Source organism: Podarcis melisellensis (assembly GCF_964234715.1).
Source record: "Podarcis melisellensis genome assembly, chromosome: 9".
NCBI classification, from domain to species: Eukaryota; Metazoa; Chordata; class Lepidosauria; order Squamata; family Lacertidae; genus Podarcis; species Podarcis melisellensis.
The window spans coordinates 2,042,803-2,069,913 of NC_138541.1; the positions used below are offsets into that span (position 1 = coordinate 2,042,803).

General features: G+C 47.8%; 1 protein-coding gene and 1 long non-coding RNA gene across 2 annotated transcripts in view; one reads left to right on the top strand and one right to left on the bottom strand.

Moving 5' to 3' along the window:
- The window catches only part of LOC309377833, a 355,859-nt gene that overhangs the window by 76,158 nt on the left and 252,590 nt on the right, over nucleotides 1-27,111 (top strand). The gene's annotated exons all lie outside the window — the stretch shown is intronic.
- Nucleotides 191-26,116, bottom strand: NAGK (N-acetylglucosamine kinase). The gene is made up of 10 exons (XM_081925255.1): nucleotides 25,970-26,116; nucleotides 19,176-19,260; nucleotides 17,502-17,600; nucleotides 16,465-16,606; nucleotides 13,499-13,609; nucleotides 11,805-11,917; nucleotides 6,961-7,048; nucleotides 4,543-4,640; nucleotides 3,539-3,617; nucleotides 191-2,924 (listed from the first exon to the last, which is right to left on the bottom strand). The coding sequence occupies exons 1-10, from the start codon at nucleotides 25,996-25,998 to the stop codon at nucleotides 2,734-2,736; spliced, it is 1,035 nt and encodes a 344-aa protein (XP_081781381.1). The 5' UTR covers nucleotides 25,999-26,116; the 3' UTR covers nucleotides 191-2,733.

Here is a 27,111-nt window from a genome sequence, read left to right on the forward strand (position 1 = left end):
AACACCCCTCCCATGGGCTTGTGGGACAGCTGCAGTTCAGCCAGTCTGGACCCAGGTCCCCAAAGCAAGCTGCCAGGAGATGGCAGGGCAGAGACCTTCACTGCCAAGGAGGGCGGCCAGCTTGCCCCTCTCCTCCCTGTTTAAAATCTGGTTCCTGTTGAATGCATAGGGTGCCCCCACCAAGTCTGACTTTGGGGGGGGGGGAGACTGACAGAAGGGATCCAGCCGGGAGCCTGTGCTCTTGCAGTTGCAAGTGAAAAAGCAGCTTAACCGTGGAGCTGTATGTATGTCAGGATCCCTTCCCCAGATTCTTTCCATGGATTCCCAATTGCAAAGGCATATCACGTGTCAATCTACTTTGGAGCAGCTTGTCTTGCAAAGCTACCTGACTTCTTGGCACATGTGCAGAGTAAAGAGTTCTCCACCCCAAACTCTTTGCGGGGCAGAGGCCAGCCTGGCTTTCAGTGGTCACCTGTCCATTTGCCCTTATCTGCCTGCATTTGGCATTTGTAGAGAGGGGCAGAGGCAGCTGGCTCTGGTCTTGGTCTTACTTTTTTAAAAATGAGGAGATGGGCAAGTTCTCCATGATCCAGATTTCTTCAAAGCCACGTTTCAGGCTTGCTTATTTAAATAATCAGCAGTATAATTGGACAGAGCAGATGAGTGGGGCCATATCCACTCTTCCCCATTCCCTTCCCCCTTTGCTCTTTGCTCTCTTCTTCTCCCCCCCCCCCCTTGCAATCTCTGGTTTCTTTCTGAGGAAGTCTTTGCAATTATGTTCTGTCCATTTTTAAAACAATGCATTCTTAAAATAAATTGGTTTTGAGCTGGGTGTGATGCAGAGTTCTTTCCGATTTTGGCAGAGGGGCTTCGTGGCGGAGCCTACCCCTCCCCGATGGGAGAGGGGAGTAGGTGGCAATGGATAAAAACGTGGTGGCGGAAGAGGCTGGTTTCTCCTTCGTGCCATCTCACGAAAGAGGGAGTCTAGGCTCCAAGGGACGTGGAGAATGATGGGCATTGGAATAAGTTTTTGGGGGGAGGGGGAAGGGCAGGATATAGAGTAGGACTTTTGCACATTTCTCCGTCTAACATAAGGACTACCCTGGAACACTTGCACATGAACGTAAGGGGAGCATACTGGATCCGGGCAAGGGCCCATCTAGTCCAGCATCCTGTTCTCACAGTGGCCAAGCAGGTGACTCAGTGGGAAACCAGCAAGCAGGACTTCAGCCCAAGAGCAACTCACCCCACCTGTGTTCTCCAGCAACTGGGACTCAGTAGCATTGCAGCCCCCAAACATGGAGGCAGAGCACAGACATTGTGGCTAGGAGCCATCAGTAATAGCCCTCTCCATGAATTTGCCCATTCCTCTTTTATAAATATTTAATATTAATTAATTGTGCCAGTGTGGTGTAGTGGTTAAGAGTAGTAGACTGGTAATCTGGTGAACCGGGTCCGCATCTCCACTCCTCCACCTGCAGCTGCTGGGTGACCTTGGGCCAGTCGCACTTCTTTGAAGTCTCTCAGCCCCACTCACCTCACAAAGTGTTTGTTGTGGGGGAGGAAGGGAAAGGAGATTGCGAGCCGCTTTGAGACTCCTTCGGGTAGTGATAAAGTGGGGTATCAAATCCAAACTCTTCTTCTACTTGTACCCCACCCACTTGATTGAGTTGTCACAGCTACTTTTGCCGGCTTCCAACAAAATATAAAAGAAAACAGTGAAACATCAAAAGCTTCCCTAAACAGGGCTGCCTTCTAAAAGTCAGCTAGTTTTTTATTTCCTTGACATCTGGCGGGAGAGCGTTCCACAGGGCGGGCACCGCTGCTGAGAAGGCCCTCTGCCTGGTTCCCAGTATCTTCACTTATCAAAATGAGGGAACAGCCAGAAGGCCCTCACAGCTGGACCTAATGCTCTTTTTAAAGCCATTAGGTTGGTGAGCATCTTCAGAGAGAGTCGTGACCTGAAACATGACAATTATTGACCATCCTCAAATGGCTAAACTGGCTCACGAACTATCCGTCCCACAGTGACAGCATCCTTATGCAGGAGAGCACTTGGGCTTTTGCAAATACGAAAGCCAGGTCTGAAGCCAGAAACGAGGTGCTGGGACATGGCTTCTCAGCCTGCTCCTATAGAAACCTGCCCCAGCCTTGTCAAAGCCCAAATCAGTAGGGCAGAGCTTACCAAACTGTGTGTCATGACACATCAGTGTGTTGTGGCTGCAGTGTGTAGGTTTGTCACACAAATGCTCCTTGCTGTCCTGGGGCTGGAAAGGGGTCAGTTTAACTAGTAAAACTGAATTACTGTGTCGTGAAATGATGCACGTCTAAAGAGATGTATCACCAACACGACAAGTTTGGAAAGCTCTGCAGTTGGGGTCTGCTATCCCAACTGCAAGGAAGAGCCCTTCTCTGTGTCTCTGGGCAGCTTGGAGGAGAGGAATTTCATCAGCAACTCACTAGGTGAACTTCCTTGGCGCAACCAGCTGCTTGTTGCCGACAAAACAGGCTGAATGATGACACACAGCCCACCAGACCAAGAACACTGCGCATTGGCGGTCTTGCTTTTTTTCTTTTTTTAATGAACGTTACGAAACATGCCCCTACAAAAACGTCCTTCCGAAGCAGAACAGGCAGTCTTTGAACATTTAAAAAACGGGTCCATGGCATGGAGAGAGAGAAAGAGAAAGAGCAGGACAGGTCAGGTCATGGGGTGGGGAGCATCTTGCACCTCTAGGCAAAGGAGTGTATGTAGAAGACATTCACATTGGCTGCGTAGTCCAGGGGGACGGCTTGGCCAACGTGCTTGGCCCCCAGGCTAGCCCCTCCCAGCGCCGAGGACTGCTTCAGCTTCAGGAGGCTGAACTTGGAGAAGGCGCTGCCGGGCTGCTCTCTGTGCGCCTGGTCGAGGACGCGGATGAAGCCTGGGAGAGGAAAAGAGGCAGGGAACAGTCATTCGGAGGACACCAATCCCTAAAGGTAAAGGGAACCCTGACTGTTAAGTCCAGTCGCGGACGACTCTGGGGTTGCGGTGCTCATCTCGCTTTACTGGCTGAGGGAGCCGGCGTACAGCTTCCGGGTCATGTGGCCAGCATGACTAAGCCGCTTCTGGCGAACCAGAGCAGGGCACGGAAACGCCGTTTACCTTCGCACCGGAGTGGTATCTATTTATCTACTTGCACTGGTGTGCTTTTGAACTGCTAGGTGGGCAGGAGCAGGGACTGAGCAACAGGAGCTCACCCCGTTGCGGGGATTCGAACCGCCGACCTTCTGATTGGCTAGCCCAAGAGGCTCAGTGGTTTAGACCACAGTGCCAGCCACCCTACCAGGTGCTAATTTGGTACCCAGATGGGCACTCCACGCAGGCAAATGAGAGGCAGCACAGGAGCTGTGATTCCCGTATCGCAGGGGGTTGGAACAGATGACCCTCCGGTCCCTGCCAACTCTGCAATTTCACAACACTCTTTGCATCAAAACATCCCCGGCCTCGCCAAAGTGGTGCACGACTCGTCTGCCTTCATCCCCGACAGACGCTCACCTCCTTTCATCAATTCCCAGCTGTTCCACACCGATCCGACGCACACGATGGGCAGCCCCAGGTCTCCTAGGAAGAGGCTCTGGCAGGGAGGAGAAAGAAGGGCACGAAAGAGCCTCTGAGGATTCATTTCTGACATTTATTTCCTATCCCCACCCCCTTTCCTGCACCCAGGGCCTTTCCCAGTAAGGCTCCAAACCTTCCGCAAAGTGGCTGCCCAGCATGCCAGAGTAAGATGCCTCTGGGAATGTGTGGCAGGTGCCCTCTGGAAACCCAGAGAGAAGCACCCCTGGCTCTGCATGGCAGGGGGTTGGACTGGATGACCTTTGGGGGTCCCTTCCAATTCTACAATCCCCTCTACGGTTTCAGGTTTCCAGACGAGGTAAGACAAAGGCATCTGTACAAATAACCAGACTGGCACCTTTAGGTGTGCATGCCGGTTATCCTGAGATTCCTGCATAGCGGGGGGTTGGGCTAGATGACCCTCGGGTCCCTTCCAACCCTACAATTGTATGAGTCTATCCCCTTGGTCAGGACAGAACTGGAATCTCGAAACAAGCCACAAGGCAGGAAGCCTGCTTGGACCCCACCCAGAGAGGCGTGGCACCCCAACCCAACAGGCAGTGGCCATTTTTACCAGCCTAGCTGGGTCGGCATTACCTCCAAATGTATTTTTTTGGGGGGTGGGGGAGAATTTTGCCCCACTGTTACTATGTTAGAAGTAGCTCAGAGTGGCTGGGGCAATCCAGTCATGTGGATGGAGTACTGTTACTACTACTACTACTACTAATAATAATAATAATTATGGAAGATTTCATATTATAACTGCTTTTCAGAGCACACCAGGGCTGCAGGATTGCAGCCCACCGAGAGGCTTCTAACTGCACAGACCAAAGTCTTCTCTGGACTGGCCGGCCGGCCTCTTGGTGACCGTGTCCTGGGGAGATCCAGCCCCCGACCCCTCTGTTCTGACCTGCCCCCCGCCGCCCCTTCCTTTCACAGCTTACCTGATCAACTTTTGGCAGCACAGCTACGATGTGCCGAGCCAGAACTTCTCCAGCCTTGTTGAAAACATAGCAGCAAAGGGGGTCGCCAGCCTTGGCTCCTACATGGAGAAAGATTCTGCCCTTGTTTAATCGTTTCACAAAACTTGGAAGCCGCTGGAGTTTAGAAACGTGGCTTACAAAGTGACTAAAAAAATAACCTTCAGTATGGAAGATACGGAAGATTAAGGAAAGCAGCCCTGGTGCACTGCAGGGGTTGGTCTAGATCAGGGGTAGGCAACCTAAGGCCTGGGAGCTGGATCCAGCCCAATCGCCTTCTCAATCCGGCCTATGAACGGTCTGGGAATCAGCTTGTTTTTACCTGAGTAGAATGTGTCCTTTCATTTAAAATGCATCTCTGGGTTAAGTGTGGGACCTGCCTGGTGTTTTTACATGAGTAGAATGTGTGCTTTTATTTAAAATGCATCTCTGGGTTATTTGTGGGGCATAGGAATTTGTTCATTTCCCCCCCAAAAAATATAGTCTGGCCCCCCACAAGGTCTGAGCGACAGTGGACTGTCCCCCTGTTGAAAAAGTTTGCTGACCCCTGGTCCAGATCAGGGGTCTGCAAACTTCCGCCGGCGGGTCGGATTCCTTGTGTGCAAGAGCGCGCGCACCGTGCGCATGCGCACAGAGCCACCGCTCTTTCCCCGCTGGCTTTCAGAGCCATGGCGGGAGAGGAAAAGGCGTCTGCAGCTTCCTATTGGCTGCGCCCCGGAAGTCAGTCGGTTTAGCTCTGCGCGGGGACTGACCCAGCGGGCAGCAAGGGCTGGCGAACGGTTTAACGACCCCCGTAGTCCGTAGTTTACTGACCCCTGGTTTAGATGACCGCTGGGTTCTTCCCGACTCAGGGCAGGCCTGACGTCACCCTGGCGGCTTCCTAGGGCAGCTGTGAACCCTCCTGGTGGGCTCAAGTGGGGAATTCAGAGGGTCTCCACTAAAATGTTCCCGCGATGCCTTTGGGGCAGCAGGAAATTTAACTGGCAGCTCCCAGCCAGCTCCCTTTGGCCAAAGGGCAACCAGGGTCAGCATCTGAAAACAATGCCGCGGAAGTCACAGCACCAAACGCAGCAGCAGTGCCTTTGCTTGCCTTACTTGTTTTCCGGAGGATTTTTCAGACCAAGAGGAACAGCCCTTGTCCGCAGACATGGGGAGAGTTGGGAATTTGGGAAAGGGCTGATCAATGTAACTGGCTGGTTTCAAGCACGGAAATGATTTGGGAGGGAAGGGAACTTATTGCGACGGTTAATCATTCCCATTATGAACCCTTCGCCAGCAGGTCCCAGGGTGAGTTTGAAGCAATTTGAAATCGAGAATTAAAGACAGCTGAGCCAAATCGCAATCATAGGAATAGCATTGGTCCTGAAACCGGCCTGCCCTCTTTGAAAGCATGAACCATTTGGGTCAAATAAGTGTTATTTCAGGCATCTTCAAGATCCTACAGGAAGATCTGCAAGAAGCCCCAGGCAGACTGAAAGCTGAAAAACGAGTCTCTGACATCCGGGATGCCATTTCCTTTTCAAACCAATGAGAATTTTTCCTTCGCATAGTACCTATTTATCTACTTGCACTTTTGACATGCTTTCAAACTGCTAGGTTGGCAGGAGCAGGGACCGAGCAACGGGAGCTCACCCCGTCGCAGGGATTCGAACCGCCAACCTTCTGATCGGCAAGTCCTAGGCTAACTAACCAGTGAATTAAACATCTGGAAGTGGTGCGGGCTGTTTTCTGTCCTCTGCCCAGTGAACCACAAAATAGCGACCCAATACACAATTCATGGCTTTCTGTTCTTGGCAAAATACAGTTTCCAGGGCCCAGGCTTAGTCTAAATAACAACAGCATGAAATAACAATACAGTGCTACTGGGCATGTACAGAGTTCCTTTGTCCTGTTACTGAGTAATAGGGCTAGGTTGTTGACTATATATGTTGTGATCTTTTCTGTGAACCACCCTTAGACCTCCAGGTATAGGGCGGTATATAAACTCAATAAATAATAAAATAATAGTAACTCTGAACGCCACCGAGGTCTCTGGGCAGAGAGGGCTCCGTTTGGTTTTTGTTCTTGTTTAAATTGCTGTTATTTTTTACCTATGTCATTTTAAACTGTGATATTAATGCTGTATTCTTAGTTTTAGATTTTGATTTATGTGGAAGTTGTTTCACATTTGGTTATGTATCTTTTTTAAATGTGGTTTATTCATTGTTTATGACCTTTGTAATTATGTAAATCTTGTTATGCTGTAAGACGCCTTGAGCATTGTTTTTTTAACTGGGGAAAGGCGGCATTCAAATAAAAAATGATGATGATGATGGGAAGTTCAGAAGCAAGATACACCCCAAGCCAGCTCACCGCCCCCACCTGGCGTCCCTCCCCAGCTACCTTCAGCCAGCTTCTGGCAAAACCCTGCAAACTTGGACTTCTCAAAGGTTCTGTAGAGGTGAGTCAGGAGCCCCATCCTGTCCGTCACCTGCGGGAACAGGAGAAAACAAGTTCAGTTGCATGCAAGTCATCCATGATTTCTGCTCTGATCTCTGACTCAGAAGGATCCCCCTAATGGATCCTCATATAAGCTATGCACCAATACTGATCTGAATCTTCCCTGCTTAACGCATCTTTGGCTAAGATTGCAACCAAGGTGGATTTGAATCACTGCTTAAATCACTAGTCAGTAAGACTTGATTTAAATCTTTTTTTTTTTACAGAAAGACTCATTCTTGCTGGTATAATCTTAATATTTACAACCAGATGAAGGTTTCATTTTTGGAATAATAAATTTTCAGAGTAGTTTTTACAGTTTTATCAAAAATTACTGATTTGGTTATACTATTAGAAATACATAGACAGATAATTATGAAATTATTGTGAGGTTTAATAATTTAACTGTTGATATTTGGACAACTTTTCTGCTGTACTTAATTGGAAGGAGAAAAATAATCATTTTATTAAGAACAATTTAAACAATTTATTTAACTAAAACAATAGCATTATAGCATATGTGTCCATGTTTGTTAACTGATATGGTTAAACTTTTTTTTAAAAAAAAACTTAGACTGAGTTTTAGCACACATGAAAAAACTTAAAACAAATCCTTATTTCCTGATGAATAGCCTTTGGAATATAATGTAACTTAAATAGAAAACTATCTTTAGAAAGATTTTTCCTCCAAAAGCATTTTATTTTAAAAATCCGATTTAAATTTTTAAAAATCTGATTTTTAAAAATAAAAAACCCATTGATTTTTATCCATGCTGATTGCAACCCTGGTGCTGCCCTTGAAACTGTCCCACAAACTCCAGCGGGTGCAGATGTTGCAGCGAGGCTCCTCACGGGGTCCCTGCCATGTGATCATATTCACCCAGTGCTTTACCAGCTGCACTGGCTCCCGGTGGAGTACAGGGTCAGGTTCAAGGTGCTGGTTTTGACCTTTAAAGCCATTTGTGGCTTAGGGCCCTCGTATTTATGGGACCGCCTCTCCTGATCTGCCCCGCAGAGGACCTTAAGGTCCATAAATAACCATAGTTTAGAGGTCTCGGGCCCTAAGGAAGACAGAGTATCCTCCCCCAGGGCCAGGGCCTTCTCAGTGATGGCTCCGACCGGGTGGAATGCTCTGTCCCAGGAGACCAGGGCCCTGAAGGATTTCACTTCCTTCCGCAGGGAACTGTAAGACAGAGCTATTCCGCCTGGCCTTTAATTTGAATTCAGCCTGATCTTTTATTTCCCTTCTCTTCCCTCTCCCTCCCCTTTTATGGAGATTACCCGCTCTGAGACCCCACAGCTAATTCTCCCCTGGCCTCCTCGCTGGCCCAAGTAGGACCAATTCAGCCAGCTAGCCCTGGGGAGTATCTAATGCTTATTAGGTGGATTTCCCCTAAATTGATTTCTGAACTTTGAAATTTTATTGTTATTCATGCTTTTATACCATATTTTATGCTGCTTTTATAATTAAGTGTTTTAAAGTGTTTGAAATTTGTTGTTAGTCGCCCTGAGCCTTGTTTTTGAACTGGGAAGGGTGGGGTATAAAAAATATATATAATTATTATTATCTAGTACAAATCCGAAAGAAAAAAATTATTAGAAGAACTTGTGCTTTTAAGATCAATTCACGCAGCTCTGCCCTTGGCGGAGGGAGCCAGAGAAGGTGTTTGCCTGCCTTCGCCCGAGCAAGCGGGCATCCTCCACACATCCCTTCCTCCTGGTCCCTGCACAGCCCAGACATCGTGATATATTGCCCTATCGCAGTAGTGATGCATCACAATGTTGAAAAACAGGTATCGCCCAGCCCTGATGTCATGTGCAAAACAGGGACAGCTGTGGCCCCTCCCCTTCCGAGGCCCAAAGCAGCGAATTTCAGGAAATGGGAAACGCAGAAGGAAGCACAACGCAGAGGCTCCTTTCACGCCAGGTGAAACAAGCCATAAAACCTGTCATGAGAACCCTAATGGGCCAGGTGGACTTTGGCTTAAAAGGGAGCAAAGAGGCTAATCATTAAACGGCCGGACCCAGCCCCAGCCCGGAGCAAGCAAGGAAGATGGAGGACATACGCAGGGCATGTACTCTCTGCACTTACGAAGAAAAATAAATCTGAGTTTTGAACAGTTAAAAAGAGACCATTGCATTTTTGCCCAGTCGCAAATTTAAGGTCTTATATATAATAAATGTTCATAAATGTACCAAGCAAACACGTACATAAATATATAAACCTCATGTCTGAAGCAGCACAGGAAAACAGCCATGAAGCCAATTTTGGCTCCCAAACTGACCAAATGTTTTCTCTGCAAAGTCTAAGGAAAATGGAAACGCCTCCCCATTGTCTTTTCCTTCACAAATCCTGTCTTAAGGGTATGTCTGTCTGTGTATGAATAGGGTGAGCCTGTGACCTGGCTCAGGAACTAAGTATTTATCATTACAAAAGGAACTAAGTATTTATCATTACAAAAGACTGGCCAGGCTCCCCAAGGTATCCAATCAAGTAAGCATTAACAGGTAACCTGCCAGGCAGGAGGTAAACAACACACTCAGATTTCTGTTGTAGACCGCCTTTTCTGTGATGCAGGTATGATGCATCTGGGTGGTGGTCTTGGGTTACACCCCTTCTGTGATGTATGTATGATGTTTCTGGGGGTGGTCTTGGACACCAGGGCGGGCAATTTAAAATGTCTATATAAGGGCGGGCACACCTTGGTTCTGGGTCCTCCTCCTTTCCTGCGTGTGAGGGGAGCACCCTGTTGCAACAGATCAATAAAGATCAGGCTTCCTAGCTGCTTTGCTTCTCAATATTCTCTGGTTGGCCTCTGTTCTTTTCTCTGACCGATGGAGAACCTACAAAGGACTTTGTAAGGGCTCTTGTGTCCTCCATAAGGGAATAAGGGCAGATTTTCGTTTATTACACCATGATTTATTCTGCTACTGAAATTCTGCTTCTTAAGCACAGAAGTCCTCTGGCACTGGAGATGATTCCCCCCCCCCAAAGAAAATATTCCCCCACCTTGCGTCCAAACCTACCTTTGCAGCCTGGATAAAGCATCAGTTAGGGATGCTCCATAGAGGAGACAGTTGCACCTGTGAACCTACGTTTGGCTATTCCAGAGCAAGGTCCTCTCTGACTCCAGCAGCCACAAAGAACATTTAAGGCAGCCTTTGCCAAGTCGGTGCCCTCCAGCTGTTTTGTGCTATCAGCCCCAACAGAGCACAACCATGTCGGCTGGGAGTTGTAGCACAAAACAGCGGCAGGGTGACTGGCGGGCGAATGGGAATAAAAGGGGAGGCAGAACCAGAAAGGGGGCACGATAGGAGAGGGAAGGTCTCCTGTTTATAACCTACTGAGAAATACAGAAAAGGTCTCAGAGCACAAACAAGCCTCTTGAACATCTGAGCTGTGATGGTTCTGCTCTGCCTCTGCAGATGGAGAGAGTAAATGCTCCAGAATCCCAGTTTCTGGAAAATGCAGTCCAATTCTGGTTTCAATGGGCTGTGTCTGTATACTGATCCATGCGACAGTCACCTCCAGGTTTGACTACTGTAATTCGCTCTACGCGGGGCTGCCCTTGAAGCTGTCCCAGAAACTCCAGCGGGGGCAGAATGCTGCAGTGAGGCTCCTCACGGGGTCCCTGCCATGGGAGCATATTCACCCAGTGCTTTTCCAACTGCACTGGCTCCCAGTGGAGTACAGGGTCAGGTTCAAGGTGCTGGTTTTGACCTTTAAAGCCCTTCACGGCCTAGGACCCTCGTACTTACGGGACCACCTCTCCCGGTATGCCCCACAGAGAGCCTCAAGGACCATAAATAGCAACATCCTAGTGGTCCCGGGGACGCAGGTAGCACTGTGGGTTAAAGCCTCAGCGCCTAGGACTTGCCGATCGAAAGGTTGGCGGTTCGAATCCCTGCGGCGGGGTGCGCTCCCGCTGCTCGGTCCCAGCGCCTGCCAACCTAGCAGTTCGAAAGCACCTCCGGGTGCAAGTAGATAAATAGGGACCGCTTACCAGCGGGAAGGTAAACGGCGTTTCCGTGTGTGGCTCTGGCTCACCAGAGCAGCGATGTCACGCTGGCCACGTGACCCGGAAGTGTCTCCGGACAGCGCTGGCCCCTGGCCTCTTAAGTGAGATGGGCGCACAACCCCAGAGTCTGTCAAGACTGGCCCGTACAGGCAGGGGTACCTTTACCTTTACCTTTAGTGGTCCCGGGCCCTAAGGAAGTTAGATTAGCTTCAACCAGAGGCAGGGCCTTTTCAACACTGGCCCCGGCTTGGTGGAATGCTCTGCCTCATGAGACCAGGGCCCTGCAGGATCTGATTTCTTTCCGCAGGCCCTGTAAGATAGAGTTGTTCCACATGGCCTTTGGCTTGGAGCCAATTTGATTCCCTCCCTCTCTTTCTTTTTTCCTTTCCTTCTCCTCCTGCGATGAGGCTACATTTTAATATTTTAATGTTTCAATATTTTAATGTTGTATTTTAATTTTGTTTTTAAGTTGTAATCATTCAACTTGTTTTTATTATTGCTTGTTAGCCGCCCTGAGCCTGGCCTTGGCTGGGGAGGGCGGGGTATAAATTATGATGATGATGATGATTATTATTATTATTATTATTACTGTCCCTTGCCGACAACCTGAGACCTCTCTCACATGATCCGAGAGCCAGTGACCAGCCTCTTGCGCCCCCAACTCTCGCCATGAGTCAAACAACAGCACAAATTGGGGTGGACGGGTGGACCACCAGACGGGCAGTTTACCTGGAAGTAGTCAAACATGGCTTGCTTGACGTAGCTGATGTCGTGCGGAGGGGTTTCGAGGTTGTCCAGGCTGTCAAAGACCATCTTCACTGCCCGGTGAGCCATCCAATAAGCTACAGACACCAAAAGAGGAGATTACGCCCGGCACTAGGGATTTGGGAGGATTCAGGACTGAGAACAGGAAGGGCTTCTTCACACAGCGCAGAGTAAAGCTATGGAACTCCCTGCCACCAGCACACTCCAGAAAAACTCACAAAGATGTATAAAAATAGATCACCAATTTGCTGGAGGTGTAAAGATGCTACAGGGTCCTATATGCACATGTGGTGGGAATGCACAGCCATTAAAGAATTTTGGAATAACATCTATAATGAATTTAAAAAACTATTTTACTTTTCATTAAAGAAAAAACCTGAACTCTTCCTCCTGGGAATAATGTCACCAGAAATCAAAAAAGAAATTAGACCACTTTTTATGTATACAACAGTAGCAGCCAGGATCTTAATTGCAAGAAACTGGAAAAGTGACAAAACACCTACGATAAATGAGTGGCAGGTCCAAATGACAGTATATCTACAGATTGCCATGATGACAGGGAGAATTAGAGGTTATCCAAAATAGAAAGTACAGAAAGAATGGAAAATCTTTGAAGAGTATTTGGAAAAGCATTACAATAACAAATATCTCCTGGCAGAAATAGAATGATCCTTGTAAAACAACAAATATAATGTTTTTTGGTATCTGACAAAAACAAAGAAATGCAGTAACTTGGAACCGTGTGCGAAAAAATTGTAGAAATAATAATACAATGAGTCTAATTGGAAGCCAAATATGTTTGGTTTGGTTTCCTTTTCCCTCTTTCCTCCCCCCCCCCCCCTTCTTCTTCCTCTTCTCTTTTATTTTTTGTGCCTCCTTTCTTGGTCTTTCTCTTTTTGATATGTTAAGAAAGAGATAAAGAGATAAAAGTGTAATATGAAAACTTCAGTAAGTTAAAAGTGATGTGTAATTTTTCTATCATTATTTATATATTGTTAAAATTGGTTAATTGTAATGAATTGATGTAGCATCTACTGTGGATTTTCCCCCTTTGTTATTGTTGAATTCTAAATAAAGTATTATTTTTATTTATTTATTTTTTTAAAAAGGAACTCCCTGCCACCAACTGGGGTGGCTTTCAAAGAGGATTGGGCAAATTCATGGAGGAGGAGAGGGCTATCGAAGGTTCTGCCCCAAAGTCACAGGCAGCAATGCTTCTGAACCTTAGTTGGTGGAAACCACACCTTTCAGGTTCAAATTCTGCTTATGGGTTACCCACAATGGGCATCTGGTTGGCCCCTGTTGGGTCCCAGGGCTGATCCAGTAGGATTTTTTCTAGGTGCTTATAAAGGAAGCTCTGAGGCCTGCGGAAAATTGCCAGAAGCCTCCCAAACATGACCACTGACCTCTGGTGCCAAGCCATGCTCTGAAGATCTCGCCACACCTTTTGATGCCCAATGCAAGGCCTTCCAAGCATCTGGGCTCCCTATTGGCCACGCAGACTGGATAATGGGGTGCAATCCAGAGGTTCTGGGGAAGATCTGCGCCACTCCTGAGATGCCCCTCTGTAGAGCCAAGTGGTTTGCTTCATCCCCAGAGAACCTGAGCCCAACATCTCCCGAGCAAAGCACCCCACCAATCAGGCGTCCTGTCCTCACCTGACCCCTCGTCGCCAATCATGTGGCCCCAACCCCCACAGCTGACCTGGGAGCCGTCCGGATTGATGAGTTTGCAGGTGGAGCCTGTCCCAGAGATGAGGACCACACCGCCTGGAGAGGAAGAGGAGCACGTGAGAAGGATGAACACGGCAAGTACAGCCATGCACAAAATTCTTTCCACCATGGGCGGCCTCCATCCTAGAAAATGGAAATTCTATAAATTGGACACCAAGTGAGAGTAGCCAATGGGTCTCGAACCCTCAGTGATTTGGGGGCTTCCTGTGAAGAGAGGCTTCGATGGATTGAGTGAACAACACCAAGAGGGGGTCCAATGGTCAAGAAGGCCGTTCCTGCACTTGCTGTAGAGCACTGTTTCTCAACCTTGGGTCCCCAGATGTTGTTGGACTACAACTCCCATCATCCCTGAGCTCTGGCCTTGCTAGCTAGGGGTGATGGGAGTTGTAGGCCAAAATCATCTGGGGACCCACAGGTGGAGAAAGGCTGCTGTAGAGGGAAGAGAGGGGCAATACTACCGGCCCAGAAATGGAAGGAAGAGCCAACCCCAAGCAGAGAAGAATGGCAAATCAAGAGGATGGACTATGCCAAAATGGCGAGATGAACTGGGAAGCTCAGAAATCAAGAAGACAAGAACTTTATAAAAGAATGGGGAAGGTTTATAGTTTATATACGAGACCACTGCAAGCAGGTCAAATCATTGGCAGGGTTTTCATGACACTTGTAAAGTAAGGGACACAATGGATAATTCAGAAATAAAAATATTTGGATAAATATGGATACGCAGTTGTAAATATTTTCATTAGGACGCATGGAAGGGATGGGAGAAGTCAGGAGATTCAGAGTAATCCCACTGTTTAGATTTTGAATTGCTGTTTGTAGTATGTTTAAATCTTTACAAATAATAAACATTTTTGCTCCATAAGACACTCTTTTTTCTTCCTAAAAAGTAAGGGGAAATGTCTGTGCGTCTTATGGAGCGAATGCGTGGTCCCTGGAGCCGAATTGCCCAGGGGAGAAAAGCAGATTGTGCTTTTTTTTTTGAAAGAGGGAAGTGGGTGTTGAAACTAAGCCGCTGAATGGCAAGTGGCTCAGGATTTTTGCATTGGGTCACCCCAAATTCACCATCAGATCACATAGCATGTCCATGGCTACAGCCTGCACCAAAGAAATCACGCATCCACTGTTTCGTGGGGCCGCAATAGTGCAAAAACGTGGTTACAAAGCATGGATCCAGGATTTTTGCATTGGGCTACCCATAACTCACCGTCAAAACACATGTCTGTGGCCACAGCATGAACCACAAAAATCAAACATCCACTGTTTTGTTCAGAATATATTTTTTCTTGTTTTCCTCCTCTAAAAACTAGATGCGTCTTATGGTCAGGTGTGTCTTATGGAGCGAAAAATACAGTATATAAAGAGAGAGAAGCAGGTGGGGCTCATCCACCTGGGAAGGTAGCTCATCTAGGAGAAGGAAAATCCTGATCCTAAACCTCCGCTGCCTTGCGGGACATCTTCCAGAGAAGAAAAGGACAAGGGATAAACTCTGCACAGATCCAGAGTGGAGTCCCTAAGGCTGTTGGCTAGTGTCTTCTGTGCCTCCTTTTGACAGCTCCTGCCGCCAAGCTGGTGGCAAACATCTTGCTCTGCTTTCCTTTGGACCCCATCAATGAGGCCAAGAGGGGGATCTTGTCATCGAAGCAGCCCAGAATCTCCAGATACACCGCCCAGGCTTGCACCCCAGGGAGCTGAATTTGGTGTTGCTCATGCTGTGCTTTGACTTCACGCCTTGTTTCTCAAGACAGACGGAGGCGAAGAACAACAGGGCAGTTTCGTCCTCTTTCTCCAGACCTATGGCTCTTGAGATGCCTCCCTCGTGGTGCCAAGGGGCAGAGATGCTCAGTTCCCCTCCATCCCATCCAGCCCGACTGTTTCGTACCCTGCCGGAAGAGTGCTCAGGTGTACAGGGCACCTTCCCACTCCATGCGCATTAGCATGGAACGACAGCACACCCTCTGCTCACCCGGGGCCAGACATTTTGGACGGCAATCCCTATCAGTCCCAGCCAAATGCTGGGTTGCAAGTGGGGCAGGGAGGGAGGCTGCCGAGCTCAGCCCCCCTTGGCGCACCTCGTCAGGTTCTGGACCAGATAATAGAATCATAGAGTTGGAGGAGACCACAAGGGCCATGGAGTCCAACCCCCTGCCAAGCAGGAAACACCATCAGAGCACTCCTGACATATGGTTGTCAAGCCTCTGCTTAAAGACCTCCAAAGAAGGAGACTCCACCACACTCCTGGGCAGCAAATTCCACTGTCGAACAGCTCTTACTGTCAGGAAGTTCTTCCTAATGTTTAGGTGGAATCTTCTTTCTTGTAGTTTGGATCCATTGCTCCGTGTCCGCTTCTCTGGAGCAGCAGAAAACAACCTTTCTCCCTCCTCTATGTGACATCCTTTTATATATTTGAACATGGCTATCATATCACCCCTTAACCTCCTCTTCTCCAGGCTAAACATGCCCAGCTCCCTTAGCCGTTCCTCATAAGGCATCGTTTCCAGGCCTTTGACCATTTTGGTGCCCTCCTCTGGACACGTTCCAGTTTGTCAGTGTCCTTCTTGAATAATAATAATAATAATAATAATAATAATAATAATAATAATAATAATGAATAATAATAATAATAATAATAATAATAATAATAATAATAATTTATTTATACCCCACCATCCCCGGCCAGAGCCAGGCTCAGGGCGACTAACACCAGTAAAATTACAGTAAGATGGGTGCTGGCCGGATCCAGCCGAGGTTGGGTGGTGACCCGTCCTGGATGCTTTAGCCGAGATTCCTGCATTGCAGGGGGTGGGGCTGGATGACCCTCGGGGTCCCTTCCAGCTTTACAATTCCGTGATTCTATCTTTGCGCGAAGACACAAAACCCGTCCCTCTTACCGTGGTCGCTGGCTGTGGCCATGGCTCCAATGGCATCCGTGGTGATGTAGTAGTTTTGGCTCAGGCAGGGGAAGCGGGTCTTCATCTCCTCTATGAGCTTGTTGATGGCTTCCTTCTGCTCCCCTCCGCTGAGAGAGAGGCCCTGCACCAAAACACCCACACCGTCACCAGCCCAACCCTGGCTCAGCTCCAACCGCCAGCATCTGGGCCAGGGTAGGGGGATTCTTTGCGAGAAAGACTGTTTTCGGAAAGCCCACCGGAACACAAGACATGCCTCAGTTTTCAGAGGAGTTGTGCTCCACCTGAAGCAAATTCTGCAGCTGGTTCTCCTTTAGAATTACAACTCAGGGGAACACGGCAAGCTGTACCCCATAGTTTATTGGGGGGGTGAGCTGCCAGGCTCCCCAATTCTCTCTGGAAGAAGCTCAGCACTTCTTTGCAGCTAGACGCTACGGGAAAAGTCAGACTGCAGTGGAGAAACTCTCTCTCTCATGGATACCCAACCGTCTGAACCAGTGATTCCCAAAGCACATGGTAGTGCCCCTGGGGGGGGGGGCAGATTACTGGAGGAGGGCGCTAAGAGGCAACATGGAAAAACTGGCATCACTGCATCAAATACAATCCACTTTCTTGAATTTATTACACTAAATAGTTTTAATCGGATTTCCAAAAAATGTGCAATTGGTCGCCGCTGTTTTGAATTGTGTTCCTGATCTTCCTTAGCGGGTTGGGCAAACCGCTCTTCTCAATAAGGCTTTTTAGAGGGTGGAGTTTATGAAACCAAGGGGTCGGGAGCCCGGGAAAAATTGGGAATCGCTCATCCCATTGAGGAACCACCAGGGACCTTCTGGAGAACCTTGGGGACACACACACCCCAGACACATCCGAGGGGGGGTGGCTACTGCGGCTTGGAAGCAATTGCTTCCCGGCAGAAAAAGCTTGGATCCTGCTTGTTGGCCCCTGGCCTGATCCAGCAGATTCCTATGTCCTAATGGCCAATGGGGATCTGCTGGGCAAAGGAGGAGGAGCATACTCACCAGGGAGCGCAGTGGAACCTGTGGATCAGCCCCTGCCTTGCCCTTGGCCTCGCTGACCATGGTGTTGATCCTCTCCAGGCATATGTCTGCCCCAACCAGCTGCTCGCCAAAGGGGAGAAAGCAAGGAGACCCCAATCAGCGCCGCACCCCAAACTTAAAGGCACAGACAGGCACACAAACATAGGCACCGCTTGCTCCCCTATCCTAGCTTTCTGGAAAGGAAGGAGAAAGGCCTCCCGTCCTCAGTGGGCCCTTCCAGGATATGGGCATCTCCCTGTCGGGAGCGAGGCAGCAGTCTCCACCCCCATTGTTCAGCCAATACACTGAGGTCCAGCTCCGAGGGCCTTCTGGTGGTTCCCTCCCTGCGAGAAGTCAAGTGACAGGGAACCAGGCAGAGGGCCTTCTCGGTGGTGGCGCCGCCCTGTGGAACGCCCTCCCACCAGATGTCAAGGAGATAAACAACTACCAGACTCTAGAAGACATCTGAAGGCAGCCCTGTTTAGGGAAGCTTTTAATGTTTAATAGGTTATTGTATTTTAATATTTTGTTGGAAGCCGCCCAGAGTGGCTGGGGAAGTGCAGCCAGATGGGCGGGGTATAAATAAATTATTATTATTAAATTTATTATTATTATTATTATTATTATTATTATTATTATTATTATTATTATCACAGCATACCATTTGGAGCTAACTGTCCCTTAGCAGATACGGGACCTGCACAGACTTGGCAGGCCAAATGAGCACAGCCACTCGTCTCGGCACACAAAGCTGCTCAGGGTGAACAACGATGTGCGATGCAGGGCTTCAAAAGGGGAGCAAGGCCTCAGCAGTGTGGTGTAGTGGTTAGAGTGGTGGACGAGGACAGGGTTCGAATCCTCGCTCGGTCATGAAGCTCAGTGGGCCCGATGTCGGGAGCCAGTCAATGTTTTCTCTCGGCCAGGCCAACCTCACAGGGCTGTTGTGGGGATTAAATGAGATGGGGCAGGAGGACTGTGTTTGGGCCAAAGGGGGGGGGGTCCTAAATGCCATGAACAAATCAATCAATAACAGTAAAATACTTCAGCAGGGTTGCTCCCAGGGATGTGAATATCCTGTCTTGCAGGATATGAACAGAGATTTACTGTGATCCTTGCATTACTCTAGGAAGTTGCCTCTGTTGCTGCCTGAGATACAAGGGGGGTGCGGGGTGCGGGGAGAGACATTGAATGATTTCAGTTTAAAAAAAGATCAACCCTAACTGCTTCCCTTTCTAAGAAGGACTTAGTCCCTTGTGACTAAGAGGCATTTCCAAACATTCATATACAGGTGAAACTCAAAAAATTAGAATATTGTAGAAAAGTTCATTTATTTCAGTAATTCAACTTAAAAGGTGAAACTAATATATGAGATAGACTCATGACATGCAAAGCGAGATATGTCAAGCCTTTATTTGTCTTACCTGGGCTAAAGAAAAAAAGAACTGCTCTGCTGCATGCTTCTACTTCTCAGAGGTCCAATATTGCTCTATTTGCAATCCTTGTTTTGCTAATTTCATTTAATACTCTAATTTTCGGAGATTGTTAATTTGGGGTTTCCATCAGCTGTACGCCATAATCATCACTATTATTATTATTATTATTATTATTATTATTATTATTATTATTATTACAACAAATAAAGGTGGGGCTACTTACCCAGTGGTTTGTGCAAGGCCCCTCACCTTCTGCCAGGATCTTGCCATCTTCAGAGATCAGGACCACCTGGGAGTGGGTCCCTCCCCTGCGGTGGGGGGGAGAAACAAAAGCCAAAATAGCCGAGTCAGAAGCCGCACGACAGGGGTTCATAAAATCATGCCTGTCATGGAGAAAGTGGAGAGACGAGTTCTCCTCACACTAGAACCCATGGTCATCCGAGGAAAGCCGGACAGTGGAAGATTCGGGACAGAGAGGACTTTTTGAAACCTTTCCTTCCAGCAAGAGCAATGTGGAGAAGGAGGTCAGGAGCAAGACCGTGTTAGACATTCCCCAGGCTGAAGGTGCTGTTTGGCAATTCCCTTATGTATCTGAGTTTCTAACACTGGCGCAAGAAGGGGGAAGATGCTCACGCCTTGAGCGTGGAGAGTCTCAAAGCCACCACTGGGCTCCTTTTAAAGGCACCATCATCGTCATCATTTTATTATTTATACTCCTCTGGCTAGGTTCCTCCAGCCACTCTGGGCGGCTTACAGAATATATAAAACATTATAAAGCATCAAACCTTTTTATTTTATATTAAAGAATCAGATTTTCGTCAAGACTTTGACACAACCTTGGCAGATGAAGATGATGGATTTTTCGGAGCTAGCCGACCTGACGGGAAGAGTCCGCGACCAGAAGGAGAAGGATTACCAGGAGGAATGGACGAAATTTAAAGACTATTTAGTTAAATATGTTAAGTTAACGTAATTGGAAAAGCTTGCAAATATCAGATAGGCTTAGGATTTGAATATGTAATGTGATTAATTAATATGTTTAATGCCAAATTTGAATGAAAGAAAGATGTTAAGTGATTAAGTTAATTTCATAAGAACATTGGTTTTGGAAAACTGTTACAATGATATACACAGAAATTCAACCAGGGGGATACGGGGAAGTCACTTAATGATGTTACTAAGATTGGTTTAAATAGGCTGAGATTTATGTTTGTTTGTGTATTTGTTTGTTTGAAATTTATTGGAAAAGTAATTAAAAAATTTGAAGAAAAAAAAGACTTGGACACAATCTGCTTCATGCAAAGTTGGTGCGACAGCTGAGCAACACAACCCACTGCGAAGCCTCCACATGCAGCCATAAACACAACTGAGCAATGTTAAGTGGGGAGTTAAATGGTGTTCTCTGCAGAGTACAAGCAGGTGGCTGTGCCGTCTTTTGCAAACGGATGCAGCCCAGAATTGCAAAACTGGGCACGACCATTGAGCAACCCAAAGGCACGCTGGGCTGGGCTGCTCCTTCTTGCATTGTTGGGTTTGCAAGAAACTGCCTCAGGAGAAGTCTGACCATCGTCCCATGCAATGCAGCACTCTCTACGCCATGGGTAGGCAACCTAAGGCCCGGGGGCCGGATCCAGCCCAATCACCTTCTCAATCTGGCCCACGGACAGTTTGGGAATCAGCGTGTTTTTACATGAGTAGAATGTGTCCTTTTATTTAAAATGCATCTCTGGGTTATTTGTGGGGCATAGGAATTCGTTCATTATTATTTTTTCAAAATATGGTCTGGCCCTCCACAAGGTCTGCGGGACAGTGGACCGGCCCCCTGCTGAAAAAAGTTTGCTGACCCCTGCTCTACGCCAACTGTCTGCAGGATTTCAGAGAGGGAAGTCTTTCTCGGCTCGGCCTGCTGTCCAGGACTGAACCTTTTCTGTGCCTAGGAAATGCTCCAGCACTGAATTATGGTCTTGTAAATCATCGTTTTCCATAAGGCTAGAAGCTATTTTTGTTCCCCATGCAAACATCCCAAAAGGGGTTTGGGTGTCCATTTGTGTCACCCAAGTGCATCGATGCACAGCCAAGCCACACATCTGCCTGTGACAGAGGAATCTCGTAGATTTGACAACTTTGCAGCGTATTTAGCGCTGAACAGTTGCAGAGGTCTAGGCATCGCTCACATCTACCCCGTCTCCTTGAACACAACTGTAGCTGTGCTGGAAACCCCAAAACAGCAGAGGCGCATGCAACTGACAAGCCCTTCTTGCAGCCCAGCACCAAAGCCAGCAACCTGCGTGTTTAAGATCCAGAAGCAAGGAAAGCTCCTTGAGAAAGGAAAGTGGGGTTGTTTTATCATATGTGGTGGGATTGTAAGAAGGTAAAAGCCTATTGGGAAATGATATATAATGAACTGAAGAAAATATTGAAAATAACTTTTGTAAAAAAAACCAGAAGCTTTCTTACTAGGTATTTTTGGCCAAGATATACCAAAAGAAAAGAGGACTTTATTTATGTATGCTACCACAGCAGAAAGAATGTTGATCGCACAAAACTGGAAGACTGGAGAAATACCAATTAGAGAACAATGGCAAGAGAAGTTGATGAACTATGCAGAACTGGCAAAAAATGACAGGCTGACTAAGAGAAAAAGACAACAGAGACTTTGAAAAAGAATGGGAACCGTTTATATTATACTTGCAGAAACAATGAAAATTGATAGATTTGATGGCAGGATTTAAATAAACATCCACACTATTAGTATTAGAAAATGTTTAGAGAACAGAGAAATATTATCGTGTATTTACTTTTACGTTTTTAGGTTTGATGTTGTGTTATTAATAACTTTTTTCTGTTAGGAGGCAGCAAAGTGGGTGTAAGGCGAAACATACCAAAAGCGGAAGTTGGGGGAAGCCTAGGAGGGGAGGGAGGAAGGAAGGAAAACATAATAAATGTTAAGAATATGAGATGTATGTAATGAATGAAAAAGAAAAATGATGTTTTTTGCAAAAAAAAAAAGGAAAAGGAAAGTGGGGAGGCAGGTGCTTTATATGAAAAAGGGTGTTAGAACTCTGTCTTGCCGAAAGATCTATGCACAGCTCCACCCGGGTCTTTCAAAACCCAAGATTTCTCTGCCAAGTCTTATCCCTCGTGATAGCACAGAAATCAATAATAATAAGAAAAAACCCACAAACTCTGTGCAATTTAACTTCCTGCATCCCTTGGCACACCTGACAGGCAATTCATCACCCTCACCTCTAACCACCTGCCATTTCAAGCCACGTGAGACATTGGGGTAAAAACAGCACCCCGAAATGGAGGGCAAGAGTCAGTTCCCGTTGGAGACGTGGCCTGTTGAGATTGGTTCTGCGGATCACGCGGGAGATTTATGAGACAAGAATACACACGTCCGATTGGAACCCTCCAGCTGACAAGCCGTGCAGGGAGCAAACCTGAGTTGTGCAGCACATCCCACACTCCTCCAGCAACTGAGCAGCTGAAATAGACCTTTCAGACAACCTCAGCACAAATTGGAGGAAGCGAAACTCTAACTGGGCAGCAGGCTAGTGTCCCCACGCCTCTCCAGGACGCCCAGGTTCCTCCTCCAGTTATAGCCCTGATGAAAGACGCATTTGCATTGTTGCCATCATGGGATTTCCCGGTTCCTAAGACATCAGCTTCCCTTTTTTCTCCACCTTTTGCTTCCACTGTTCTCAACCCAGGGTTAGGAAGCGAAAGAGAAGCCCTCAAAATAAGAAGAATAAGAACCACATTTTAAAAAAATAATATGTCATGGAACAGGAATAAAGGAATCATAGGCTCTGTTTGGACCAGGGGCAGCCACCCAGTAACAACAACCATAACAACAACAACAACAATAACTTTGTTATTGCAATAACAACTTTTGAAGGATACAATAACAACTTTGAAGTACATAGTTTTGGGTCGTCGTCCCCTTCACTCTTCCTTCTCTTTTTCCTTTTCTCTCTTTTATGTATGTCTCACCACGTTTAAGGTAAAGGTAAAGGGACCCCTGAACATTAGGTCCAGTCGTGGCCGACTCTGGGGTTGCGGCGCTCATCTCGCTTTACTGGCCGAGGGAGCCGGCGTACAGCTTCCGGGTCATGTGGCCAGCAGGACTAAGCCGCTTCTGGCAAACCAGAGCAGCGCACAGAAATGCCGTTTACCTTCCGGCCAGAGTGGTACCTATTTATCTACTTGCACTTTGATGTGCTTTCAAACTGCTAGGTTGGCAGGAGCAGGGACTGAGCAACAGGAGCTCACCCCGTCGCGGGGATTCAAACCGCCGACCTTCTTATTGGCAAGTCCTAGGCTCTGTGGTTTAACCCACAGCGCCACCCGCTTCCCTCTCACCATGTTTAGTGCACATATAATTATGTACTTTCTAACTTCCAATAAAGATGCCTGAAGATGATAGATAGATAGATGATAGATATTAATGACAATGACAACGAAAGCTGCTTGACAGTGGAACAGATTCCATTATTTATAGAATTATTTATTTGTTTATACCCCACCGATCTGGTTGCTCCAGCCCCTCTGGGCAGCTTCCAAGGCTCTGCATTGGTTGCCGGACTCCAGTACCCATCAGTCCCAGGTAAGGGTGGCCAGGGGTTGATGGGAATCTGTTGCCGCAGGTCCCCTCCCCGCTCCCCCCCCCCCGCTTTGGACCCCTCCCCTGGTGCCCTGCACACTCCCCTTTCAGCAACAGGCAAAGGCCTTTTCATTTGCCTCCCGGATATCTCTGTTTGGATCCCGCTTACCTGCATATGGCAGGTTTTGCTTTTTAAAATGATTTTGCCGTAGCGTTTCAAACGGTGTCTGCTGCTCTGGGAGAGCAGAGGCGAGAGAAATGGAAAATTCATTAATCTGAGCACCTGTCGCTCTGTGTAAACACAAATCTGTGGTGCGCTTGGAAGAATAGCATGTGTGGTTCTGGGAAAGGAGATAGTAGAGCTGGGAAGGGCCACCAAAATATAAAGAATCAGAGAGTTGGAAGGATCATCTATCAGCCTTCCTCAGCCTTGGGTCCCCAGATGTTTTTGGCCTACAACTCCCATCATCCTGACCGCTGGTCCTGTGAGCTAGGGATCATGGGAGTTGTAGGCCAAAAACATCTGGGGACCCACAATTGAGAACCACTGACCCCTGCAAAAGCAGGAATATGCAGCAGGATCAAACCTGCAAGCCTGGAGTTTTATCAGCACCAGGCTCTAACTGACGGAGCTCTCCAGGGGAGCAACTCTCCTACCAGGAAAGGTCACAGAGTTTGGGACTTTTTCATTGATAAAAAAGGCGAGGAAGAGGCAACAGGGCAGAAGCTTATAAAAGTATAACATGGTATTGAGAAAGCGGATAGAGGAAAGTTTTCCTCCCTCTCCCAGAAGACTAAGACTTGTGAACATCCCATGAAGCGAAAGGCTGGAAGATTCAGGATGGAGAAAACAAAGTCCTCCTTTGTACAGAGTTGAACTGTGGAACTCCCTGCCACAGTGATGGCCACCAATTTGGATGACTTTCAGAGCAGGAAATTTGTGGAATAGAGAGCTATCGGCCACAATAGTAATAAATATAAATTATAAATGAAAATTATTATTATTACTGTGTTCAGCCTCTAATAATCGGTTGATGGGAACTGTAAGTGGGTACCCCCATCGTGGGCCTGTCCTGGGCAACCCTTTGGCCTGATCCAGCTGCAGAGCTCTTCCTGTGTTCCTAAGGGGGTTGGAGTGTGTGGCTTTAGAGAGGATTCAGCACCGGACCTTTCCCTTGAGTACATCCAAGACGCATTTCATAGGCTGCATTCTAATGCATTTGCGGGGATCGGATGGCAGCCTGTCATGGATGCTTCAGCTGAGATCCCTGCCTTGCAGCGGGTTGGACTAGAGGACCTCCGGGGTTCCCTTCCAGCTCTACAATCATAGGATTCCCCGCATGCGGCGCCTGGCTACGTTTTTGCCTTCAAGCCTCGCTGTTGGAAAGCCCTGCAAGCCGGGATTGCGAGGGCAGCTGCAGAAAGGATGCGTGCAAGCGAGAAAGTCAATGAACGAACGCAAGAGGCAGGGGCAGCGCTGAGAGCCAATAATAATAATAATAATATCACCTTGCCAATAAAGGTCCGTATAGTTAAAGCTATGTTTTTCCCAGTACAGTGGTACCTCAGGTTACATACGCTTCAGATTACATACGCTTCAGGTTACAGACTCCACTAACCCAGAAATAGTACCTCGGGTTAAGAAGTTTGCTTCAGGATGAGAACAGAAATTGTGCTCCAGCGTCAGGGCAGCAGCAGGAGGCCCCATTAGCTAAAGTGGTGCTTCAGGTTAAGAACAGTTTCAGGTTAAGAACAGACCTCCGGAACGAATTAAGTACTTAACCCGAGGTACCACTGTAGTGATGTATGGAAGTGAGAGCTGGACCATCAAGAAGGCTGATTGGCGAAGAATGGATGCTTTTGAATTCTGGTGCTGGAGGAGACTCTTGAGAGTCCCATGTACTGCAAGAAGATCCAACCTCTCCATTCTGAAGGAAATCAGCCCTGAGTGCTCGCTGCAAGGACAGATCCTGAAGCTGAGGCTCCAAGACTTTGGCCACCTCATGAGAAGAGAAGATTCCCTGGAAAAGACCCTGATGTTGGGAAAGATGGAGGGCCCAAGGAGAAGGGGACGACAGAGGACGAGATGGTGGGACAGTGTTCACGAAGCTACCAGCATGAGTTTGAGCAAATTGCGGGAGGCAGTGGAAGACAGGAGTGCCTGGTGTGCTCTGGTCCAGGGGGTCACGAAGAGTCGGACACGACTAAATGACTAATACAACAATAATAATAGCAAGACCCCGCCCATCTGGCTGGTTTGCCTTTGAGGATCCAGCCCAGGTGAGGGCAAGGCTGGGGGGAAACAGGGACCCCGCTCCCATATCATGTGCGCCCAGGTAGGAGGCGGACGCGCCCCATCTCCTCCCCTCTGCCTGGCTGCAGGGTCCCTGGCCGGCTCCGGCCTCACTCACCCCTCCACGCCGCCGAAGATCGCAGCCATGGAGCCTCCGGGAGGGACCTGCCCGCCGACCGAGGAGCCCCGGGGAGAGGAGGGAGAGAAAGGAGGGCGAGAGCGCGCCAGGCGCAGCCGGAGAGAGAAGGAAGGAAGGAAGGAAGGAAGGAAGGAAGGAAGGAAGGCGCCGCCTCTCGCTCCGCCTCCTGCTCCTCCCACGCGCGTCCGGAGCTATTTTGGGGGGCGGGGGAGGGGCACGAGGAAGAGGAAGAAGACCCCCCCCGCATCGACCTCCCCCCACTTCTCCGCGCTCCCCGTTGCCCCGGGCAGGGAGAGACCCCCGGCGCAGTTTGGGAAGGGGCTGCGTAAAAGCATCAGGGATTCTGGAGAGCTTTGGGTCCTGGGAACGCCTGGGGAGTTAGATAGGTGTCTCCCTGCAGGGAGATTGTTTTTTAAAAAGCGATTGCCAAGGAGCTGCACAGAAGAGAATTATTATTATTATTATTATTATTATTATTATTATTATTATTATTATTATTATTTATGCCCCGCCCTCCCCAGCCAAGACCGGGCTCAGGGCGGCTAACAAGCAATAATAAAAACAAGTTGAATCAATACAACTTAAAAACAAGATTAGAATACAACAATTAAAATACTGAAAGATGAAAATATTAAAATGCAGCCTCATCACAGGAGGAGAACGGAAAGAGAGAGAGGGGGAGGGAATCAAATTGGCTCCAAGCCAAAGGCCAGGCGGAACAACTCTGTCTTACAGGCCCTGCGGAAAGAAAGAAGCGGGAAATAGGAGTTGGGAGGGACCCCAAAAGGTCCTGCAGTCCAACCCCACCCTCCAGCCCAACGTGGGTCTTCAACCCACCGCCTGAGATTAAGATGCTCCACAGACTGAGCTACCCTAGGCCTATATTGCATCATCATCCTCATCCTTATCGTAGTCATTATTGTTATTATTGTTATACTGTATTTTATGCTGCTTTTAAATTTGTTGTTAGCCGCCCTGAGCCCGGTTTCTGAACCAGGAAGGGCGGGGTATAAATTAAAAATTATTATTATTATTATTATTATTATTATTATTATTATTATTATTATTATTAATTTGTGGGCTTTCCTTCATTGGAGGTTAATAATACAGTGGTACCTCAG